At 39.6% G+C, this 25,233-nt stretch overlaps 2 protein-coding genes across 3 annotated transcripts in view; both read left to right on the forward strand.

Annotated features, from left to right (window-relative positions):
• The window catches only part of TMEM87A (transmembrane protein 87A), a 40,118-nt gene extending 33,638 nt beyond the window's left edge, over positions 1-6,480 (forward strand). For both annotated transcript variants that reach the window (XM_006932617.4, XM_003987248.5), the window contains exons 16-20: positions 966-1,039; positions 1,454-1,515; positions 2,174-2,229; positions 2,722-2,752; positions 5,220-6,480. In XM_006932617.4, coding sequence (XP_006932679.1) covers positions 966-1,039; positions 1,454-1,515; positions 2,174-2,229; positions 2,722-2,752; positions 5,220-5,261 — 265 coding nt within the window. In that variant the 3' untranslated portion in view covers positions 5,262-6,480. The remainder of the gene's footprint in view (positions 1-965; positions 1,040-1,453; positions 1,516-2,173; positions 2,230-2,721; positions 2,753-5,219) is intronic.
• A 1,605-nt stretch (positions 6,481-8,085) lies between these two features.
• VPS39 (VPS39 subunit of HOPS complex) overlaps positions 8,086-25,233 on the forward strand; it is a 46,644-nt gene continuing 29,496 nt past the window's right edge. Inside the window, exons 1-7 of the mRNA XM_003987249.6 lie at positions 8,086-8,337; positions 16,083-16,148; positions 19,404-19,468; positions 19,998-20,040; positions 21,225-21,319; positions 22,501-22,599; positions 22,993-23,085. Coding sequence (XP_003987298.1) covers positions 8,265-8,337; positions 16,083-16,148; positions 19,404-19,468; positions 19,998-20,040; positions 21,225-21,319; positions 22,501-22,599; positions 22,993-23,085 — 534 coding nt within the window. The 5' untranslated portion in view covers positions 8,086-8,264. The remainder of the gene's footprint in view (positions 8,338-16,082; positions 16,149-19,403; positions 19,469-19,997; positions 20,041-21,224; positions 21,320-22,500; positions 22,600-22,992; positions 23,086-25,233) is intronic.

The raw sequence follows: 25,233 nt of genomic DNA on the forward strand, positions 1-25,233 counted from the left end.
TTGTTATTGAAAGTAATGACAATGTTACTCTTTCTTTTCCAACTAACACTGCTGCCTCATTACTGTTTCTTGTGTTGGTTAGGCTCTCGTGTATAGTATTGAATTGAGGCATTGAGAGTGGGCCTCCTCATTTTATTCTGAATTTTAAAAAGTGCTTTTCAAGTATTATTAACTTTGATATCTAGTGTTAATTTTTGCTAATTATCCTTTAATAGGTTATGGGTGTTCCCTGTTACTCCTAGCTTTTAAAGAGTTCTGTGGGGGGTTTTGTTTTTTAATTCATGAAAGGGTGATTTAAAAACAAAGTAGAATTAAAATAAGAGACGACAGTAAGTACAGAGTGAGTTCAAAGTGGAAGCTTTCTAGGAGTTATCTGTCTGGCAGCTGCTTTGCTGAATCTCTTGGAAGTTGTAAAGGAAAGATATCTTAGATGTACCAGATGAAGCCTTCATCTTCTCAGCTCCCCACTTGGAACCTGAGATTTTAAATTACCTGGTACATACAAGGTCAGGACTTTGTCTCTTAACTACAAATTGAAAGGCTGAGATTTTAAATTACATGAGAATTTACTTTCCTCTTCGTGGTAATATATGCTTGTAAATGCTTTACCATGTGTGAGGTATTGTTCTAAGCACTTTTTGAAATGACTTGTTTACTTTTTATAAAACACCTCTATGAGTAATGTCTTATCCCCAATTTCAGATGAGAAAACTGAGGCACAGAGAATAAGTAACTTGTCTCAAGTCCCAGGTAGTATGTGGCTGAGCCTGCACTTGTAAATGTGATACTGTCCTGCTTCTCTTGCTAATAAAGGCAAATAAGAGCTTTCTGAAGGGGAAGAATTATTTTGTTTTCACTAAAATAATTTTATGAATGACTCATTGCAGCTTCAGTAATAAGGTCTGTAAAATCTAGAGAGTGTAGCATTTCTTGTAGTTTTCTAATTTGTTTCTTTCCGTTGTCAGGTTTGCCTTTTCACCATTGTCTGAGGAAGAGGAAGAAGATGAACAAAAAGAACCTATGCTAAAAGAAAGCTTTGGTAGTGATAAAATTGATTTGTGCTTTAAATATTATTTTCTGGTTTTTAGAAATAGAGTAAAGCAAATACAACAGTTTGTGAGTATCAAAATCAAGATACTTTGATACAGTTTATTATTTTACAACTGTTGTACAATTGTTTCTCAATTTGGTATGTGGTGAAGTTAGGGGGAATCAAAAGTAAGGGTATAAATATTAAGGTGAAGCCATGATAAATTCAGTGAATAATTGCACAGTAAATGTACACTTTGCTTACTGGATGAGCTGGAAATTTGGCTTTGAACTTCTAGCATAAAAGTAGAGAAATAGCTGTTGTATAAATCAGGGTCCATAAACCTAAAGTTCTGAATCCATGTTTGAAATTATTGCTGGTCTCTGATACACTTAACCCATCTACTTTGTTTTCCGTCTGCAGAAGGAATGAAAATGAGAAGTACCAAACAAGAACCAAATGGAAATAGTAAAGTAAACAAAGCAGTAAGTAATTGTATACAGGCCTTAATGATTTTTTAGATCTATGCTGTAATTAAGCTTGCTTTATACATCTTTTAATATATATTACATTTATTTTTAAAAACAGAAACAGTAAGTGATTCTCATTCTAAGATCTAGTTACCTTTAACCTAGTTGGTTTGTTACCGTGTCCTGAAAAGGCACCTCAGACTAGTCTGATGGTTCTATTTAATTGTTTTCATCAATGGAAGTTATAGCCCTATTAACCTAAGATGCTATTTGTAGTAAAGATCAAGATTTTCTTTCATTCAGCAGTTTCTTGTTTGTTTTTTAGAACTATGCATGCAGTCTACATTAAGGGCTTTAGAATTTATCTCACTTTTAAGGAGCAAAACTTACAGGAAGCAAACTCTTAGGTATTAGAACATTGAGAAGAAAGCATTTAAAGACATAATTTTATATTTCACTTACATACTTATATTACACTTACATGGATTTTTTAAAGTATTGACTATATAATTTTTTAAATTATTAGCAGTCACAATTCACAATTGTTATGTGAATGTACTACTTCAGAATTCTCAAAAGATTAAGTTTAAAAATGTTGAGACCTCTTTAGATCCTTACTTGACCTGTACTATCTGGTGCATTTTAGTAACCACTGGTATTTGTATGTTTCCAGCAGGAAGATGATTTGAAATGGGTAGAAGAGAATGTTCCTTCTTCTGTGACAGATGTGTAAGTTTTTGAATTGTTATCATAAGAATCCTATTTCAGTTAGTATAACTTTTATTATTTTAAGTAAATGAGCTGAAGAACATGCTAATGCGAATGCTAATAGAAAATTAAAGAATATTAAAAATGTTAAAAAGATGTTAAAAATAAGGAATGGTATACAAACAATCAGGATTATATGTTCAGATGACATTTCTGCTTAGAAAGATTTAGCTGTACACCTTCCCAAAATCATTGGGATAATCCTTTTGAGATTTTTTAGTTCCATGACTATATTTTTGATTAAATATTGGCCCTGTTACAGTGCAGGACATGGTTTTTCTCTGTACAATTCCAGTAACTCTTCTGTTTTCATATTTGCTTTTTTCCCCCTGAAGTGCCCATTAATAAGATGCAGATCTTAATTATTGAAAGGGCTTTAAATTGTATTCATAATTTCCTTTATGAACCATTTATGACTTTACGTTGTTCATTTTGGTGTTTTCCTCTCTGCAGAGCACTTCCAGCCCTTCTGGATTCAGATGAGGTTAGTAATCAAATCATGTGCATAAACTGGGTCTCATGATTTAATAGGGAATCATAGGTCCTTTGTTCAGGGGAATTTTATTTATTTGACTCAGTAACGGCCTGAAGGACTGTAGTTGGTATAGTTGAAAAAGGATGAGAATAGAAATACCAATATTAGAACCCAGATATTATTCAAGAAGGTTTCCTTTCTGTACCTGTCCCCTATTTCTTTTTCAAAGTTTTATGATCAGATTTGAGGACAGATCTTTTGTTCTGAATATTAGGTTATTCTAGTATCCCTTGATTTTTGAATGTCCTTTGAAAGCATCTGCCTGAATCCAACTTACTTTGTTGGATTGGCTGCTAAGAAAAACTGTTCATTTCCCACTGACTTGCTGTGTGATGCGGCATACAATGTCAAATTCCTTAGCAGTTCTATGCATTGAAATAATTGAGAACTCTACTATTTAGAATTAAACCTATCTTTGTAACACTTTGCTTTCTGTGGTATATTCTGCAGTTCCTAGATCTCCCTGTTGTGGGCTTCTGCTAATAGTTTGCCCTCAGGGCTTCCTTTTGACTTTAGCTCTCCAGCCATCGCTCTGTTTCTGTCAAAGAAGGCTGAGTATGTGAAACCCAGTTGGGCAGTTCACTACAGGTTTATTACAGTACTTTTGGTTATATCGACTTCACCTATCTGTTCATATTTCCCTGTGTGAAAAACCTATTCAAGAACTAAGAACTTAAATGAATTACAAGAGAAACACGTTTTAAAGGACCAGGAATCAAAACAGCATCAGACTTTGTGGCCTCAGTTTTGGAAGCTAGAAGATAATAGAACAATGTCTTTGAATTCTGAGGAAAATTCTTTTCTTTGTTTTAATGTTTATTTATTTTTGAGAGAGACAGCACGAGGAGGGGAGGGGCAGAGAGAGGGGGAGACACAGAATCTGAAGCAGGTTCCAGGCTCCGAGCTGCCAGCACATGAGGCTTGATCCCACAAACCGTGAGATCATGACCTGAGCCAAAATGGAACGCTCAACCAACTGAGCCACCTAGGCCCCTGAGGAAAATCATTTTCAACCTAGAATTGTATTTTCAACTAAACTGTCAGTATGAGGGTAAAATAAAGATGTTTTCAGTCATGCAAAAAATAAAATAATTAACATTTATATGTACTTTCTCAGGAAAGTAATAGAAAATGTTCTTTATAAATTGAGAGAACTAAAAAGAGAAAGACTTTGGATTCAGGAAATAAAGGGTCCAACAGAGGGGCAAGGATAAACTCCCAGGATGATGATGTAAGAAACTCCAAGACCAATAGCTGGGTGACAGTCTTAGAGGGCATCCAGTCCAGAATGGAGCAGACCAGAGAGCTTCAGGAGGAGTAGTTCTAAGAATAAAATAAAAAGGATAGATTGGCTGATGTAATTGATCATATTGAAAAAGTATTTACACATCTGTTACAGTTCAGGATAAATTTGTGATATGTGCTTTTAGCAAATGAAACAACACAAAATGAAAAATGTTAACTCTAAGGTGAAAAATTACATAAGAGAGGAAACTTAATGGTAACACGTTAATTTTCTTCATTGAAACGGCATATATAAATACTGTTTTCTAATCAGACCTAATTTTTAAGAAAAATTATGAAAATATATAAAATCTGCCATCCTAATTATTGTCAGGTGCATAGTGTTAACTATATGCACATTGTTGTACAACAGATCTCTAGAACTTTTTCAAGTGTAATTTTAATGAATGTGTAATCTTTCATTTTAAGGATATACCATATTTTGTTTAAACAGTCCTGTGTTTTTGAACATTAAATTCTGTTTTGTTATAATTTTGAGTTTTGCAATAGAAATGTTTCTGGCTAAATCTTTGCCCACATCCTTGACATTTTCTTCAAGTTAAATTCTTGAATCAGAGGAGGTCCACATTTTCATTAAAACTTAATTTTTTTTTTTAAGTTATTTAAAGTTTATTTATTTATTTTGAGAGAGAGAAAGAGCAAGTGGAGGAGGGGCAGAGAGAGGGAGGGAGAGAGAGAATCTCAAGCAGGCTCTGCACTGCCAGCACAGAGCTCAATGCGGGGCTCAGACTCAAGAACCATGAGATCATGACGTGAGCTGAAATCAAGGGCTGGACGCTCAACCAACTGAGCCACCCAAGCGCCCCCATTTAAGCTTAATCTTAAGTAAATATTTGTTTAATCATCTTATTTGACTCAGAAAGATACAGTTCCTTTTGATCTGTGGTTTGGTGTCCAGAAACCTAGAAATTTTGATTCAGTTGATTTCCGGTGGGGCCTAGGCATCTGTGTGTTTCAAAATCTTCATAGATAGGAACCATTTCTAAATATTTAGTGGACATAAGCAAAAGTACTTGTGGGAAATGTGTGTGTGCATCCTCTTTATAGAGGATACTTGGAATGTAGACCATTTAAAATTAATATGCTTAGAAAAGACTTTTTTTCCCCCTAGGAACGAATGATCACACACTTTGAAAGGTCCAAAATGGAGTAAAGAATGGGAAGATGTGCAGTTGAAGATGGGTAGTAACTCGGAAGAGATCAGCTTCTGTGTCAATCTTCTACACTCCTCCATGGAATTAAAGGAGGCAGTGAAACCTGATCTATTCCTTGACCTTTGTGCATTGGAGCTGGTGAGAGGTGTCAGAACAAGGAGAACATCTTACTGAAAACAAGTTCATAGGACAAGAAAAAGCTACAAGTTTTTATTTACAACATTGATGCCCCTTTCCCTCCCACACCCTGACATGGATGTTTATGCAACTTATGTGTGTTGTTCCTGAACCTTCTATAACGTTTAAATTGTTTAATCTATCAAACTAAAAAGTTTAACATCTTCTAAAGAACTATGACATCAACGCCATAATATGTAATCTCCAGGAGCAACTGCCTATAATTTTTATTTATTTAGAGAGTTACATAGGTGATGGGGGAAATTATCAATTACCTTTCCATTTCCTGAAAAGCCAAGGTTACATCTTACAGAGGTAATTTTGAGAAAAAGAGTCCTGAGCTAAGGAGCCATGGTTCTATGGATGATTTAAAACAAAAACAAAAGAGTATGTAAGAGAGAAGCAAACTGTTACAGTATGATTCAGATCATTTAAAAAAAAATCAAGTGCAATTTTGTTTACAAATGGTGTATATTAAAGATTTTTCTATCTCAGATGTACTTTAGAGAGAAATATTAGCTTAACTCTTGACATCTGCTATTGTGACACATCCCATTGCTGGCAATGTGGTGCACACTCCAGAACTTTTAACTACTGTTTTGTAAGCCTCCAAGGGCGGTGGCATTGCGGAGTCCTAGGCAGTGCTTTGTTTGCCTTCATGCCATTCACTGGGTGTTGCACTAGATGCAGAGAGGCACTCCGTCTAAGTGCTTGTGAATGAGTGCCCTGCTAAAGGAACTGTAATGCTTAGGAAGCAGGAGCTAATACAAAGGAAACAGGTCCTTCTGGCTTAATTGAAACAGTTTTTCCTGCATGAAGTAGCGTGGAGGCCCTGGACTGCTGCTCATCCTTTAGGATCGACTGTTCTTATACCTGGTGTTGGTTTAGAGACTGTTTATAAGAGACATCACAAGGTGATGGGATTCATTTGAAGCACTATATTTGTTTTAATGGTTTTGTCCAATTTTGCCTTCCCAAGATTTTTGTTTTACGTAGAAAGTTCATGCCACTTTTTAATATAAAAAATTTTAACAAAATTAATATATTTTCCTCATTTTTTTCAGACTTTCTCTAAAGACCATCCTTTCTCCCAAATTCTTGTGGGAATTTTCCTTCCATGGTTTTTACTCTACATTGTCTTATTATCTGTTGAAACCATTGACCACATGACCACAATCTTACTAACTCATACTATAGTGGAAGTGTTTACATTTATTTAACATCTCTGTATAGCTCTTTGCTGTGGTGATTTAAAAAAAAAGTCACCTAGGCGATATCTCTAAGGAACATATGAAGAACTGACTATATTCTCAGGTTAATCCATTAGCAAAGGGCTAGTGGTACTGTTGTGTGCTGTTCTTCCATAGAGACACTTAACAAGTGAATAATAGTTATAATGCACCAAGATAGTTGGTCAAATATTTTTTGAGGGTGGTTAGATGTTGACTTAAGACTAGGGAAAAAATCTTAAGGTGTTAAGCAGTAGTGTAAAGTAACAAATTTTGTAGACTGTACCTGATAATTCTTTCTGCATTCTCTTATGGGTTATGGCACTGTGATTACATACAGCGTATCATTTCTTAGAACTGGTTCAGAAGTAATTTATAGTTGTTACATTGACATGTTACCTGAGAGTTTATATCGGTCTTAGTCCTTGGGCCTGAAACTGCTAGGTATCAGGCCTTCTTTGAGGACAGCAGCTGGCAGTTCTATATTTTCAAGGTGTTCATTTTCTATGGTGAAAATCACCCATAATGCTTGATTTACGTAGCAGTTTTTGTGTTAATACTGACACTTTGAAAGTATTTCACTGGATTATCAGAAACAGCATTTGGTAAAGATGGGACAGTAATCCTAATTTACAAGTGAAGAAACTGACATTGTATAAAAATAAAGTGACCAAGGCCAGTTTTTTTTACTTATCGTAGACTTAATGTTTTAAACTCAAGTGCTTTAATGACCTACCTGCTATATTCTTTGTGGGGGGGGGGGGAGAGGGGGGTTGCCAGATACACCTCATTCTTGCAGTAGTTTTCAAACATTAAAGTCCATGGACTCACTCTGGGGACTTACTAAAGTACAGACTGCTGGACCCCCTGCACCCCCCCCCCCAATCCAGATTTTCTGATCCAGTAGGGCAGGAATGAGGCCCGAGGCTGCATTTCCACTAAGTTTCCAGGTGATGTTGATACTACTAGTCTAGGGATCACATTTTGAGAACCACTGGCCTAGAACAACCTTTAAAAAAAAGGGTAAAATAGTTGAAGTGGTTGGGATTATAATGGTAATGCAAAAACCACCATTTATTGGGTGTTTAGAGTGTGTCAGGAGTTGCTAATGTCCACAACACCAGGTTAGTGTGGAACACTACCATCCTTTAGCAGATAAACAAAGGCTAATTTCCTAAATGGTCTCCATCCCGACTAAGTGACGCCAAAGCCCGAACTCACCACCATGCTACACTGAGACAGTTCCAAGATGCCCCCCCCCTTCCCCCCTCCGCCTTTTAGGTAAGCCCCGTCGCTAATCAGGCTCCATGACACACAAGTTCTGGGTCTACGGTGAAGGTGGGAAGCCTAGCGCGGGCGCGTTCCTCGAAAGAGCGTTAGGAATTTGCGCGGAAGGGGCGGGCTTCTGCTGCGGAAGGGGCGGGCTTAGCCCGGCAGGAAGTCCGGTGTTGGCCGTGTTGCCAAACGGCCTGTAGCTGGGGTCTCGGTCAGCGTCCCGCTTGGCCCTTCCTTGGGGCTGGTTCCCGGCCCAGGCCCAAACCTGGCCCGTCCCCGCACACTTCGGGTGAGACTGCTGCGGCGACTCTTCTCGCCGCCATGCATGACGCCTTCGAGCCAGTGCCGATCCTGGAAAAGCTGCCTCTGCAGATCGACTGTCTGGCTGCCTGGGGTGAGCCGAGGGCCCGAGGCGGGTTTAGAGCAGAAGCGGTTCCTGCCTTTCACAAGGCTGGGGATGTGGACAGGAGTCTGGCTGTATGGACTCCGATCGGACGCTGTCCGAGCGGCATGGGATGAGGGAGGGCATAGTATTGTAGACAGCGAGGTCAAATGGGACTGTTTCGCAAGTCCTCAGGGACCCAGACTTTCGGTACGTTTATCCTTGCTTTCGGTACAGAGTTGAAGGTTGAACTTTTCTTATTAACTGTGCTCAGCCTTGGGTCATTTCGATTCCCAAGAAGTCTTCAGTTTGGAGGGGCAAGCACTGGGGAGTTTTCAACCTACCGGGGGCTTGAACTTGTCCAGATGATTGTTGTTTTATAGGTGAAAGACAACACTATTTTGGGGGGGGCATTAAATACATTGATACCGTATGCCTTTTTTCTTAGTAATCACTCATCGTTCACTTGTCAGTTGTGCTTGTCTTTTTTCTTAGTAATCACTCATCGTTCACTTGTCAGTTGTCAGTGTCACTTGTCACTAGCTAGCTCACGTTGTTGTTCTAAACTCAGTTTAGCCAAGTGGTTGGTTGCCTTGTATTCAAAATGTCCCAAGTTACCTAACTGTGGGTAGAAGAGCATCATTCCAGGCTGTCATGGAATCTAACCCATTAAAAAGTTGTGTAATCCTCTTGGGATTGGTCAGTACAGAAAACAGGGTCTGGCATCTCCTGTATGCTCTAGAATGAAAATGGTTTCAGGGGTCTAAACCTTGACTCTCAGTTATGAACATTATGCTCTTATCTTTGAGTGCTTGTGTCTGATAACAGCCACCGAAAACCAAACAAGTAATTTAAGTCTTTCTTGTTAATGTCCAGGTGCTAAAAATCAAAGGCCATAAAAAAGTGGCCCAGAAGTCTTAATCAGATCTTATACTGAGCTAGGTGCCTAAGATGGGCCTGGTGGAATCTTGGTGGTGGCTGGTGTCTTCTGGATCATTTACAGACAGTACCACCCAGTCAGCCTTGCAGAGTTCCTTACAGCCTCTTCAGTAAGGTACTTTCACTACAGGTCTTCGTGTTAATTTGCACTATCTTGCCTTTAGCAGCCTTGGGCTTTAAAATTGCACCTTCACAGCTGTCTTAGTCCCTTGGGTTAAGGAGAGACTCTTGCTTCTTCTGGATATCTCAAGAAACCCTCCATTTTCTGTGATTAAATGCTCAGTAAAAATTAAAAATAAGCAGAGGAGGGGCGCTTGGGTGGCTCAGTTGGTTAAGCATCGGACTCTTGATTTTGTCTCAGGTCATGATCTGGCAGTTTATAGGACTGAGCCCTGCATAGGGTCTGATAGTGCAGAGTCTGCTTGGGATTCTCTTTCTCTCTTTCTCTCTCTCTCTCTCTCTCTCTGCCCCTCCCTATCTTGCACACATGTGTGCGCACATGCTCTCTCTCTCAAAATAAATAAACACTAAAAAAAATAAATAAATAGAGGAGAAAAGAAATGTAAAAAATGAAAGACTTGACACTGTCCAAAGGGACACATTCCCTTAATTTTTCATCAAGTATGTATTAGATGTATGTATATGGACCAGTTTTTCTGCTAAAGACAGGGCTTAAAGGATGATTAGGAAACAGTGCCTGTGCTCCTAGGACATAGAGTGAGAAACAAAGACATATGAACGGATTATGATGTAAGATAAATGATACTGGAGGCATATGCTGCCTAATATAGAAACATGGGAGAGAGGTACCCAACTCAGCCTAGGACATATGCTTCTAAAAAGGATGAATGCAGCTGCTTACCATACTTGTCAGAATCCTTGACTGATACTCTCTGGAACTAGTAGTACGTGTATCTCAGCCTCTCACCAACTCCACTTTGTCACCGTAAAGATTCTCTGTACTTGAGCTTTCCAGAAAGATAGTTTTGAAATGGTAGGGATGGGGCACCTGTGTGGCTCAGAAGAGCGTGCAACTCTTGATCTCAGGGTCGTGAGTTCAAGCGCTACATTGGGTGCAGAGATTACTTAAAATGAGTAAATAAATTAAAACTTGAAATGGTAGGTAGCTCTTTGCCTTGATCCCAGCAGGGGACGGGCTCGTTACCTCCTAGGGCACTGCAGTAGGTATTAGGCTACAAGAGGCTATTTACCAACTCTTGACTCAAAACTATTTTCCGACCTGAGCAGCAGTAAATACTACTATTTCTAGTCGTTACCCTTTTTACCTAAAATTCATCCAGGAACCTCCAGAAACCAGATCATGCAGGGCCAGACAGTATTCAAGCTGGAAGATGTCTTAGAGACACCATAGTCCATCTCTTGGGAAATGGAAATGAGGGAAATGGAGATGAGGATGCTGATGATGACTTCTCCCTAAACTCCAGAGTTGTAGAATCCGTCTGACTTTTCAATACCTTCATTTGGACGTCTAGTAGCATGGCCACAATGGTTCTTGATTCCACTCTCCCAAAACATGCTTTGTCCCCCTGCATCCCACATCTCAGCAAATGACATTTCTATGTACCTATTTTACTAAGGCCAAAAGCCTTGGAATCATTCTTCACTTCTCTTACACGCTGCATCCAGTCCATCTGCAAATCTTGTGTGCCCTACTTTCAGAATAAGTCTAGAGTCCGGTCACTTCTCTCCATCTGTACTGTTTCTACTTTGATGAGAGCACCACCTCTCTCATTTGGATTCCTGCAGTAGTTGTCTGATCACCATGTTGTTTGTTACTGTGCTGCTCTCAGTCTTTTATCCACACGGAGGTAGAGTGATCTCTTGAAAATTTAATCTGATCACATCTCTCCAGTGCTCAGAACCCTTCAGTTGCTTCCTATCACAACTAGAATAAGTTCCAAAGCCCTTTCTGTGCTTCATACATCTAACATCATCAGGCCTCTAGTTACGTCCCCTCACCCACCCCATCTCCTGTGCTCTTACCCCGTCTCCTTTGTCCTGTTAGTCACACAGTCTTCTTTATTCGATAATACCCAAAGCATGTACCTACCTCAGGGCTTTTGCACTTGCTCTTTCCTCTGTCTGGAACTTTCCTGCTCTAAATATTACATTGCTCCTTCCTCCTTTCCTTCAGGTCTCTGCTGAAATGCCACATAAATCAGCAAGACTTTCTTTCCCCACCTATGCTATATAAAAGACAATGTGCTATTCTCTTACTCAGGTTTATCCTTCTTATCATGGATTGCTACTTAATGCTCTTTTATATTATATTATTGTCTCTTTCACTTCATATTAGAATAGAAGTTCCTTCAGAGCAGGAACTTTGTTTTGTATATTGCTTTATAGTTCCTAGAATAGCTCTTCATAATAGGTGTTCATTAAACCTATGTTTGATGAATGAATGATGATATTAATAGTAATAGCTTCCATTTATTGAGTACTAGTCTGTATTAAGCTTTTATGAATCAATAACTGCATTTTGCAGAGGAATAACCTGAGAATTTAAGTAATTTTTCCAAGGTCCTATATCCAGTAAATCATGTCTGATTCTGGACACTGGTTCCCAAACTTTAATATATATTCAGAACCTGTAAAGAAAAATGCACGTGTGTGTGTGTGTGTGTGTGTGTGTGTGTGTGTGTGTATGCAGTCATTCTTATATTTTCCAAAGAAACAATACAAAGATAAAAAGGACTAAAATGGTTACCTGTAGCAGACAGGAGAGAGTGGACAAGAATGGAAGCTAGACTTCCCACAGTTTTAGCATTGAAACTACATAAATGTGTCGTATAATTAAAAAATTGAATTCAAAAATGCAGATTTTGGGTCACTCTTGCAGAATTTATTGTATCTAAATCAGATCAGCACTCAGGAATGTGTATTTTTAATAAGTTTAAGTCGTTCTGATATAGCTAATCAGGATTATGCTTTAAGAAACACTGTTCTTTGCTCTATGACCCCCCAAAAAAGGAAAATGACCACTACCTTTTCCATTTCTGTATTCCCTGCAGTGGCCAGCATAGGGCCAGGAATGGAATTATATATCACATGAGCTTGGGCTGGGTTTGCACTGTTGGACAGATCTTCATTAGGGTTATTATGAGCAAGAGGGCCCAGCACTTCCTCACTTCCCAGGAGGAATAAGCTCCAAACTTGTGGCTCAGGATTAGTCTGTCAGGAATATTCTAGGGCTGATTGACATCTGTTTATGTATGTGTTATCCACAGAATACACCATTTATGTAGTGTGTCCCACTCTCTGATTTGCTGTATTGGGTCTCAGAAGGGACTGTCTACCCAAATTTTGAGCCTGCTCTGCAGACTTCTCATTCTCTTTGTTTTGTATCCATTATTGTATTATAAGATGACATGTCATAGAATGTGGAGGCCCAACATGGGTCAGGTCTTCTGGTCACCTGAGCACCCACTGACTTCCAAAACCAAATCAAGCCTCTTCAAGATTCTGTGCCATTATCACATCTGGATGATGCACTGTTTTCCCTTATGAGTTTGAGTATTAGGGGAGAGAGAGAGAGAGAGAGAGAGAGAGAGAGAGAGTGAGTGTGTGTGTGTGTGTGTTGCTTTTACTATATAAAGGAAAGCTGTTATACTTTGCATGTATGATAAATGCATTTTTCCCCAGCACCTTCAAATGAAAACGTGAAAAGGGCCAAATAAAATCTCAATTAAAAATTTTTATTTGTTTATTTATTTACAATGAATTTGTCTGATTCCACTTTATGACCAATAGAGTAGGCATTTGATAAGAAACATCTATTGGCAAGTAAACATTTCAATAAAAATGGAAAGTAGACTCTTGCATGTCATGCTTACAAGTTTGACTTCATTTGTTAGTGGTGCAGCTTCAGGAAGGTTTAAGCCCCAGTGTGACAGTATCACAGATCTGTCTAAGGTTTGCTATCTGTCTATAGCAAACATGGAAGGACACATATAGGGAGACCGGTGAGGCCATCACAGGGGTTACTGGAGACCTGGGATACGGCTGTTGCAAGGTACCTTACAGAGGTGAAATTGATAGACGTTGCAGACCTGGGTGTAAAGATAGGTTGCTCAAAGACACAAAGAAAAACAGTAGGGATTTGGGAAGCAGAGTGGGAAGGGAAGGTGAACATTGTATTATGTTGGCCTTTTGGTTATAGATTTTTATGTATGTTTTAAGTGAGTTAAAAACTTTTCTGCTTCATTTTATTTACATCTGAAATAGCAGTGGGTGTCCTAAAAATCAACTTTAGGATTACCACTTGCTCAATACAGTAGTATTGAGCACAATATCTTTTACAAAGCAAGCACTGTGAACTTAATTCTTTTGTTTTCTGTGTTCTCTTCTGACATAAATCTCCAGCATTCCATTAGAGCTAGTGTTATTTCTGATTTCTCTTATGTCATTGAGAGAATGCACTGTTAGGGAGGCTGGGTGGCTCAGTCCAGTAAGTACTGGACTCTTGTTTTTGGCTCAGGTCATGATCTTACAGTTGCGAGATCAAGCCCCACTATGGGCTCCACGCTGGGCATAGAGCCTGCTTAAGATTCTCTTTGTCCCTCTCCTGCACATACACGCACATCCTCTCCCTCTCTCTCTCTCAAAAAAAAAAAAAAAAAGGCACACATTCTCCTACTTCCTTTGTCAACACAAAATAAAAGAAGACAGAGTCATTATCTTTTCCTGGAAGACTAAGGACATCAACCTTAGGAGGATTTCTCCAATCAGGAGAAATGTTCCTGATGTGGCTTTTGACCTGTTTTTGTTGTTTTTACATTTTTTTTTAACTTTATTTATTTATTTTGAAAGAGAGGGAGAGAGTACCAGTGGGGGAGGGGCAGAGAGAGGGAGAGAGAGAATCCTAAGCAGGCTCCATGCTGTCAGCAGGAAGCCCTCCGTGGAACTCAGTCTCACAAACCGTGAGATCATGACCTGAGCTGAAATCAAGAATCAGATGCCTACCCGACTGAGCCACCAGGGCACCCCTACCTGTTTTTAGAAATATAACCAGTGTCGTTCAGACAACCTCTGGCCAAAATCCATTCTTTTGACATGTGATGCCTTAGTAAGTACATCACAGCATGTAGTTACGTCCTGATGCTTCCGTACACATCTTACTACATGTATGAATCGGGACAAATTATTTATCCCCTAGGCCTCAACTTCCTCATCTATAAAGTGGGGCTTTATCAGAAGGATGTACCTCAAAGGATAGTTATGAGGATTAGTGAAGTTAACATATGATATGTGCTTAGCATTTCCTGGAACACAATACATTCTCAGTAAAGTATCTGTTTGTACCATTTTCCAATATTTTATCTCGTAAAGGATCAAGAGAGTTTATGAAAGGAATGAACGACCTTTATGTTTGTTACAACATCAAAAAGCTGAGGAAGTACCTGGACATGCTTAACTTACCTTAATGAGTTAATATACATCTGTCAGGGTAGTTATTTAAATAAACCCTTTTGAAGCCTCTTTACTTTTCGCATAGACCATTTTAGTGTCTCCAAAGCAGTCCTTGAACCAACAGTGTTAGCATCACCTGGGAACTTGTTAGAAATGCAAGTTTCCAGGGCTGCTGTGAGACCAGCTGACTCGGACACTGAGGGCAGGGGCCAGCAATGTGTTTTAACAAATCCTCAGATAATTTTGATACATACCAAAGAACCACTCACTGGCCTAGATCGTCTTTTTTTTTTTTTTTTTTTTTTCCCTTATAAGAGCTTTATTGAGATGTGATTCACATACCATACAATTCACCCATTTAAACTACACTGTTAAGTGGGTTTTAGTACATTCACAGAGTTGTACAAGTATGGCCACAGTCCATTTTAGAACATTTTAATTATCCTATCAGCCCCATACCCCTTAGTTTTTACTCCCTCATTTTCCTATAAGCCCACCAGCCTTAGGCAACCACTAATCTTTTTGTCTGTATAGATTTGGCTATTTTGACATTTCATATAAATAGAATCATAAAATCTGTAGCCTTTTTCGTCTGGCTTCTTTCATTTAGCATAATGTCAGGTTCATCCCTGCTATTGTAGCACGTGTCAGCACTTCATTCCTTTTGATGGCTGGCTTATATTCCATTGTATGGATTTGCCACATTTTGTTTATCCCTTCATCAGTCGATGGACATTTGGGTGGTTTCTACCTCTTGGCTTTTACAGATGCTGCTTCTCTGAACATTTGTGTCCAAGTTTTTGTGTGAGCATATGTTTTCATTTCTCTCATGTATATGCCCAGGGGTAGAATTGCTGGGTCACATGGTAACTGTACGTTTAAGTTTTTGAGGAACTGCCAGACTTTTTTCCAAAATGGCTGTACTGGTTTATATTGCTGCCAACAATGTGTGAGAGTTGCAGTTTGTTTTGATCTGCTAGGCCGCCTTTTGAGATCATGAATTCTAATTTTCCTTAAGGTAAAATCATTAAGCCTCCAAAGGGTACCTTTTAGCTTTGTTTCTGACATTAGAGACCTACTTTCATGTTTATACTCCCCATTTTATGATTATATAAATTTTCATCCTATTTTTGGTCAGTTTAATTTTGAAACCGTGAAGGCAGGGCCATTTTCTATTCCCTGATATGTCTAGTCTAGTAATGATGCTTTTTTGATTGGTTGGTTCTCAAACATTTCTTGAATATAAATACTCCTTAGTTTTGCAAAACACCTGCTATCAAAAGCAACTCCTTTTCTTGACCCTTTGACTTCTCATTACAGGCCCCAGCTCAAGAAGTAGGGTTTTAGTAAAGCTGATTGACCTTTCTCACAATTCTTTTCTCTTGCAGAGGAATGGCTTCTTGTTGGCACCAAACAAGGACATCTTCTTCTCTATAGGATCCGGAAAGATGCTGGTAAGTAGCAGCTCTCCAGAATCGAGAAAGAGATGGCTTACTACTCATGCAAAAAATGTTGATAGCTAATATACAACTGTGAAATCAGTGATCCCTAGATCATTAAAAACCATTGGGGTTGAGAGTAATACTGTGGTAAAGTGGGGAGAAGCATATGAAAATCTTCAGGGTTTTTTGTTTTTTTCAGACTCTATTCCCCCCTCCCCCCCCCGCCCATAGGTGGGGTTGAACATTCTTCCCCTCCTTCTTAGTGACTCCCTGTCAGAAATAAGTATTACTGATGGGTATAAGATTTTTGTGTGAGTGATGTGGGGGTAGGAAACAAAATTAGGAACCACTGGTTTAAAAACTTTTATTAACTTGTGAGGGGTGGACTAGAAGAGAGGAGACCTGGGTTTGAGCTCAGCTTTCCTTCTCCTTGGCTAAATGACTATGAGTAGGTCCTTCCCAATGTCATTTTCCTCTTCTATAAACTGCCTGTCTGTCTCAGAAAATTGTTGAGGTCAGATGCAAGGACTTTGAAACTAAAGCTCTGTCAAATGTGACATTGTCAGCAAAATGTAGAATAATAACCAAAAGTATTTGAAATTTATTTTGTCAGAGTTTCTTCCTTTGAGGGAGAAGTACCTCACTCCCTTTTCATAATTTTACTTTGATGTTCTTTTTATGGAAAATTGATGTGTTTAGATAATATACTTTGGAGCTGTAGAGTCTATAGAAATCTGCTATAAATGCCCAAGTATGTCGAACCATATGAAATTGTCTTATTTTAGTTTAGTTTAGTTTAGTTTTTGAGAGTGAGTGAGAGTGGGGGGGGGGGGGTACAGATAGAAAGGGAGAAAGAATCTTAAGCAAGCTCCACGCCCAGCACAGTTGTGGGGGGGTTGGGGAGGGGGTAGAGGGGGAGGTGAGGCCTTGATCTCATGACTGTGAGCTCATGACCTGAGCCACAATCAAGAGTTGAATGCTCAACTGACTGAGCCACCCAGGCATCCCTGCCCCTTTCATTATTTGACTGTATTAGAAAAAACTACATTTCATAATTTTCAACCTGATAGACTTTCTGTAGTAAATAGCTTAAGGTAATAGTACTTCCCTTTGGAGCCTTAAGCAAGGGTAACATGGGAAAAAAGAGCATCTTTCAGGTGTGTGGGGTGGGGAATATTTTTCCCTCTACCCATTTTAGGTTCATTGGGTGGGAATATGTAAAATGGACTGACAAAAGACAGATTAACGAAAGAATGACAAGTGTATTAACATGTGTATTACACATACACATGGAAGCATTTAGTGATGGGTAGCTGAAAGGGCTGGTTGGAATTTGGGCTTATATAGCATCTTAACAAATGAACAAACAATTTTTAAAGAAGCAATAAGGCAAGGGAAAAGGACTTAGAGTTTCTAGGATGGCAAACTGCTAGAAGACACACACATGGGAAACTAATGGAATAAGGACTAGTTAGTAAAGTTTGTTAGTAGATTGCTCTGGTGTCCTATGTGGGCCGCTGAGGGTCTAGTGTTGTCTCCAACTAATTAAATCCTGTCCTTGGTAGAGAGGGGGTAGAGGGACACCTGTGTAAATGTATGCTCTGTTTTTAGGCAAATTGGAGGGCACAGAGCTTTTCTTGTACCTGTTTCTTCTCAGTTGCCTTCAGCTCAAAATAATCCCTGTACAAAAGTGGCAGATTTTGGGGTGGCCTATTCTGCTACCCTTTACCTTATTCTGCTACTCTTCTGCTACCCTTGAAATAGGAAAAGAGGAAGGCACCTGGTTAGAAGAGAAACCAAAAGTCAAAGTAGAGGGTTTATGAAAGAGAGAGAGGGGAAGAGAAAATCCCAAGCAGGCCCCACACTGCTACCACAGACCCTGACATGAGGCTTCAAACCATAAATGTGAGATCATGACCTGAGCTGAAGTCAAGAGCCGGACGCTTAACTGACTGAACCACCCAGGTGCCCCTAAAAATTTCTGTCTTAATTTCTACCCTGGTAAACATTGATAACTACAACCCATATTCAAGTTTTGGGATTCTCCATAATTTTTAAGGTTGTGAAGGTTTTTGGTCTTGACACCAAAAAATTTGAGAACCTCAGTCCTAGATAATTCTCCCTTTGAGGAGAATTGTTAGAAGTTTTAAAATAAAGCTCTTTTCAAATATAGAGTTCTGTATCAAGTGTGAAGTGGCTGTTTTTTTTTTTCTTGTGAAATATAATGGCAGAATACAGGACACATTTCTGAATCTCTTGAATCTCCAGAGTCCCTTCATCTCCTTTGCTGAGGGACAGGTGGAAAAAGTAAGACCAGCTTTGGTGGTGTGGGCCCCACTAGTTGTGGGGAGCAGCCCGGGGTCAGCAGCCTGAATAGTCTCTTCACAAGCTGGGAGACAGATAGAGTGTAGGCTCAGCACACGGGCTTTCCAGTCAGCCCTGAGTTTGCTTCTGGGCGCTTTCTCGCTGGCTGCTACTTAACTGCTTGACCTGTCAGGTGCCTCACATATGAAATTGGAACAGTAATACCTACTTCTTGGAATAGTTGTGAGGTTTTAGAAAATATACCTAAATTTTTAAACCCAGAACCCAGCACCTAGTTTTTGCTTAGTTTGTTGTTATGTCATTGTCATGATAATTATTCTCTTCTTGCCTTGGTGGTGATTTTTGAGGCTGAATATTTTTGTCATTCCCACAAAGCTAGCATGACATATTTTTGTGGTATGTAACTTTCTTCCCTTTTTGCAGCAGTGCCAACAGATGTAGAATCTCCTGAAAGTGGCAGTAAGTGTAGATGTATTAAATTACTTTAGTTCTGGGGTTAGTGTTGAGTGTTTGCTCTGTCCCGTGATGCAGGACATAGGGTAGCTGCTGGGATTTAGCTGGTCTAGATCTGAGGATGCTTTGGGCTGGGTTTCATTGCTTGGGTTCTTAAATTTGTGACTTTTTACAAACACTTAGCCGAGGTACTATATTGCAGGATAAGACCTTCAGACTCACAAGTACCTTGTAGCTTCACTGAACTTCCATCATATGATTGCCAATGCCAAGTGAAGGTGCATGAGACCCTCTGTTCTAAAATTAGAATTGAAAGTGACTTCTTATACTCAATGAAGAGAGCTCTCTAGTGTAGATCGCTAGCTTCTAGTCTTTTAGGAATTTGTAGATTCATGTAGTAGAGCAGTATAGAGCAGCATTTTTTGTTATAGTTAAGTTTTACGTGTATCCCTGTGTTTGGAACTGTGAATGTTTGTTTCTTTTCCATAGGTTGCAACAGGTTTGAAGTGACACTAGAGAAATCCAATAAAAACTTCTCCAAAAAGATTCAACAGGTAGGCAGTGATGGTGGTCACTACAAGAACATTTGACTTCTATGGGACCATGTCAAAACTAGAACTTCGGTAACATAACTCTGAATCCTCTGCTTCTGTTCTCCCACTTACGCAGAGATCATGTCCATCCATCATGTGCCTGAGATCCTCTATAATGAGCAGAAATTGTGATTACACATAAATATAAGTCAGATTCCTGTCATTGGCATAGACTCTTTAGTCCCTTTTTTTTTCCTTAAAATTTATTCATTTTTGAGAGTGAGAGAGACAGAGCATGCGCAGGGGAGGGGCAGAGAGAGAGGGAGACACAGAATCAGAAGCAGGCTCCAGGCTCTGCGCTGTCAGCCCAGAGCCTGACGCGGGGCTCGAACTCATGGACCGTGAGATCATGACCTGAGCTGAAGTCAGATGCTCAACTGACTGAGCCACCCCTGTACCCCAAGTCCCTTTTTAGTACTGTAGTTAAATGAAGTTTTGTTAAGCCCTGTCAGAAATGTTTAATTGAGTCTAATGATTTGTTCTTTTCCAGATCCATGTGGTTTCCCAGTTTAAGATTCTGGTCAGCTTGTTAGGTAAGAAAAAGGGTTGTAGTTATATTTCATGTGTCAAAAAATAAAAACTGTGACCTGACTAACTCTTTCATGGTTAATTTGAGAGTCAGTGAAACTGACCTGTACCACACCAGACACAGCAGGGTACACGAATATTAAAGACAACAGCATCTCTCATAAACTTGAGCTCTGTTCTCCAAGGAGTGCTGTTCATTCATTCAGTCACAGATATTTATTGATATTGAGCAGATATTTATTGAGCCCTGCCCTAGGCATTGGGGATACCAAATTGAAAGAGACATCGTTTCTGTCTTTGAGTTTATGTTCTGATTGTAAAGACTGAAATGACAGAAAATAATCATGATTCAGTGTGATAAGTTGCAATGGAAATTTATAAAAAATGTTGTGGATATTAGTAATGGGAGTGACAGCATCATCTAGTGGATGATTAGGATTTTGATAGGAAGGGAGAAGTAGGCAGAGCATTTTAAGCACAGGTCCTGCAGTCTGACCAGACTTAGGATGTGTGGTGAAGAGTGACACAGTGACAAGAGATAGGGGAGAGACAGATCAAGGCCAGACTATTCAGGCCTTGTTTGAAAAGCCATAGATTCAATTGAAGGCAGCCAGTGAGGCCTTTTATTGGCAACAAAGAACTAGAAACTTGCCTCACGTTTGTACTGTTCAGCCCAGGGCCCAAATGGTAGAATAATTTTAAACTTAGCTTCTAGGTTTAGAGAGGACCATTTAAAGTAACTATGTCTTAATGAGTAAAACTAGATAGGAGGCCTGAGTGAAATTATTTTGCTTGCAGCTAGAAAAGAATTCCTCATCATGGGATCGTACAAAGTCCACGGAGGATTCCCTTTCTTTTATTGAGGCCTCCTAATGGAAGTAGCTTTGAGAGCCAATTCTTGTACAAATACTGCATCACAAATTTCCAGACTTGAGGAAGACCGAGCATAAGAGGGCTTTGCTAGGGAAAGAGCTCTCTTACACACGCCAGCCCAAATTTAAAGGAACAGAAGTGACCTCTTAAACATTTTGGAGTGTAATTCTGATAATAGATCAGAATAACTCACTGTTAGTGAAACTGAAAGATACATCTTCAACCAACATTCACTTCGGTTCTTCTGTTTGTTAGTTATTCATGTGTGTGGAGAATTATGATAATTTATAGGGTTACTATGCTTCCTTCCAAACAGAAAATAACATTTATGTCCATGACCTGTTGACATTTCAACAAATCACTACGGTTTCAAAGGCAAAGGGAGCATCACTGTTCACATGTGACCTTGAGGTAAGTTTAGGCAAGATGAATTTTGACATTGTATTTTGATAAATACATTCTTTCCTATATTATTCCTACCATCAGATGGGAAGAATAACATGGATATCCAAACCCAGCAGAGATCCAAAGAAAATGTTTGATTTTGGATTGTATTAGAGAAATTTTCCCCTTTGTATGTGGTCTGAAGGTGAAACATTTGGGTTCCCTGTGTGTGTGCTGATTAGAGCACCAGAGGAGGCAACGAACTCAGGATAAAAGCATTGGCCATGGAGGGGCATCTGGGTGGCTCAGTGGGTTAAGGTCCGACTTCAGCTCAGGTCATGATCTTGCAGTTCGTGAGTTCAGGCCCCTCATCGGATTCTGTGCTGACAGCTCAGAGCCTGGAGGCTAACTTCGGATTCTGTGTCTCTCTCTCTCTCTCTCTCTCTGCCCCTCCCCTACTTGCACTGTGTCTCTGTCTCTCAAAAATGAATCAACATTAAAAAAAAAAAAAAAAAGCATTTGCCATGGACAAACCATTATGGGGAAAATCCAGACTTAACAGTACCATCAGTATCATGGGCATAACTATAGGACATTATATTCACCTTGTTCTGAACATATTATTGTCTTCTTTGTCTTGAGGGTGTTTTTTGTTATTCAGGAAAGACATTTCTCCTAATTTTTGCAAATTTATCCTCCTTACATTATTCAAAATCTGCCTTACCCCTCTACTCAGCTTAATCGCTTTTTAGTGGTCTACATTGACACTGCTTTGTTTTATGTTTAGACATTTTCTTTTCCCCTGTTCCTTTAAGGATTAAAAGTGCCACTGACACATGCTGATCCCTGACCAGCAGATATTGACATCCATGAGTGAGAAACATTTAAGAAAAAAAGAGGAAGCGTTTGCATAGGTGGAGGCCTGCCCTGGGATTTTCCGTGTGAATTATGAATGTTTAAGAGATGTGCTGGGGTTGGGACCTTTGACTGGCAGCCCTCAGGGAGGAAGTGCTCCTCAGCCTGTGTTTCTAAGTACATTTTAGAAAAATGGTGTTCTTCCACCCAGCTTGTCTGGTAGGGTGACTTGGTATTACAGGGGATTTTCAGATTCGTAGCCATTTCAAAGTAGGCAGTCTCTCATTTAGTGGTCACTCAGTCGTGGAGCCATTGTGTACACATCCTCATTTGCTCTGGGTGTCTCTTCCCAGCACACAGAGACTGGTGAGGAGGTGTTGCGGATGTGTGTGGCAGTGAAAAAGAAGCTGCAGCTCTATTTCTGGAAGGACAGGGAATTTCACGAATTGCAGGTAAAGTCCATGTTGATTCACCGCTTGAAAGACTCCTGTTCAGTGATACTGAAGGTCAGGGCCTCAGTCTTGGAGTTCTCTCCAGGTGAAGGCTCTGCCGTAAGTACCTGAGAGCCTCTTCATGCTCACTCATCAAGAGTCTCCTGGCCTTCAGAAGCAGTGTTTATACACATGGGTTTATTTCAGAGTGGGTTTTCACCTTTTCCAAAGGCATCTAGTCATCCAGTTCATGGGTGACTTAAATTTTTATCACAGATGATTTCCTAGCCTTGTGTTTACAGAATTGTGTTTAGATGGGGGTGAGGTTCATTTTGCAGAGTGGGCGTGGAATAACAGGAAGATCATGGTTTCTTTTAACATCTTTCCATTTGAACTCTTGCTCTCTTTCCTCAGGGGGACTTTAGTGTACCAGATGTGCCCAAGTCCATGGCATGGTGTGAAAATTCTATCTGTGTGGGTTTCAAGAGAGACTACTACCTAATAAGGGTAAACTTATTATTTTGCATGTATTAGTTTACCTGGGGGACATGATTATGCACGTCTGAACTACAGGCCAAGAGACTGCCTTAAGTAGCGTTTGGGCATAACAGGGCTTGTGTTTGTATATTTGGTTATATTTTATGCTTCTCAGCATCTCCACAAATAGATGTCTGAAGCTAGGCAGCGTCATGAATTATCCATATCTTGTATTTGATTATTGGAACACATCATAAGGGCTGCTTGCCTCTGTCCAACAGCATTGTCATAGACTGCCATCTTAAGGCTTCAATCCTCAAGCATTAGAAACTAACTTTAGCATTAAGCATTTTTAAGACTTGAGTTTCCTGTTGCCTAAAATCTTTTTGTATATTTATTTTTTAAATTATTTTTACTTTCTTTTTTACAATTTTGAAAGCCACATGTGTTCATTATAAAAAAATAAGGAAGTATAGATAAGGAAAATAAAGGAAATATAAATCATCCATAATCTATTGACTCAGAGATAGTTACTGTTAATCTTTGGGCATATGAACTTCTGCCTATTTACAAAGATGTCATACACATTGTTTTACAACTTTTTTTCCTTCTCCTAAGTGGTATCAATATCCACGACATTGGTTTTTTTTCCTCCAGTAGTCATACTGTATGTAGAAATGGTTGATATACCATTCATTTCATAGCATAACCTAAACTTCTGAGCTTTATACCCCTCTCATATTCCAGACTTGGCAATTCTACAAGTCTTTCTCTCCATCTTCACTTCTCCCCACTTCCCCACTCCCCACCGTGTTAGCTCTTCATTATTTATCTAGTTAATATATCTGTTCCACGTTTACGTTGTTAGAGTGTCCTCATTTTATCAGCATCAGAGTTGCAAACTCATAGAGGAGTCACTGCTCTCCAGCTGACTGATTAGCAGAATAACAGTGAGGCATTTAGGTGCCAAAAGAAGTCCATGAGGGGCAGGGATACAGAGCCTGAAGCTGGAGCGGGCTCCCTCTGACTGTCTTGAATTCTGGCATCATCTTCTCAAGGGTACAGTCTTGAGGGTGGGAAATCTTGGTTTAGACCCAAGCTATTAAAAAATTCTTCATTTGGGGGCGCCTGGGTGGCGCAGTCGGTTAAGCGTCCGACTTCAGCCAGGTCACGATCTCGCGGTCTGGGAGTTTGAGCCCCGCGTCGGGCTCTGGGCTGATGGCTCAGAGCCTGGAGCCTGTTTCCGATTCTGTGTCTCCCTCTCTCTCTGCCCCTCCCCCGTTCATGCTCTGTCTCTCTCTGTCCCAAAAATAAATAAACGTTGAAAAAAAATTAAAAAAAAAAAATTCTTCATTTATATACATACAGTAAAATTCATTCTTTTTGATGTATAGTTCTGAGTTTTAACAGATGCCTTGAGTTGTGTAGCCACCACCATAATCAAGATTCAGAGCAGCTCCATCACCCAAAAAATGCCGTCATGCTGCCCCTCTGAAGTCGACCCCTCCTTCTCTGCCCCAGCCTCTAGTAATCACTGACCTGTTCTTCATCTCTTATAGTTTTGCCTTTTCCAGAATGTCATATAAATGGAATCCTACCGTATGTAGCCTTTTGAATATGGCTTCTTTCACTCGGCATTATGCGTTTGACATCCATCTGTATTGTTGTGCGTGTCATTTTATTCCTCATGGCTGAGTAGTATTCCATGGTATGGATGTACTATAGTTTGTTTATTCGTTCATCAGTTGAAGGACAACGTTGTTTCCAATTTTTCGCCACTGTGAATAAGGCTGCTGTAAACATTTGCATACAGGTTTTCGTGTAAACATAAGTTTTTACTTCTCTTGAGCAAATACCTAAGGAATGGGATTACTGGGTTGTATGGTAAGTGTCTATTTAACTTATAAGAAGCCAACAAACAAAATGGCTGTACCATTTTGCATTCTCACCAGCAACGAGTGAGAGTCCCAGTCACTCTGCATCCTCGCCAGCACTTGACATTGTTAGTTGCCAGGCCAGATGCTTGTGCCTCTGTGTTAGAGAAAAAGAGAACTGGTTCTGTCATTGTGATGACAAAATTTGTCATAACAAACTCTATAATATTTCCTTATGCCAAGCAAGGAATATTATTGGCTTCTGTAGGCTTGGAGTTATATTTGGGTTTTTCAGGCCATGTTC

The sequence above is a fragment of the Felis catus genome, chromosome B3, assembly GCF_018350175.1.
Source record: "Felis catus isolate Fca126 chromosome B3, F.catus_Fca126_mat1.0, whole genome shotgun sequence".
NCBI lineage: Eukaryota > Metazoa > Chordata > Mammalia > Carnivora > Felidae > Felis > Felis catus.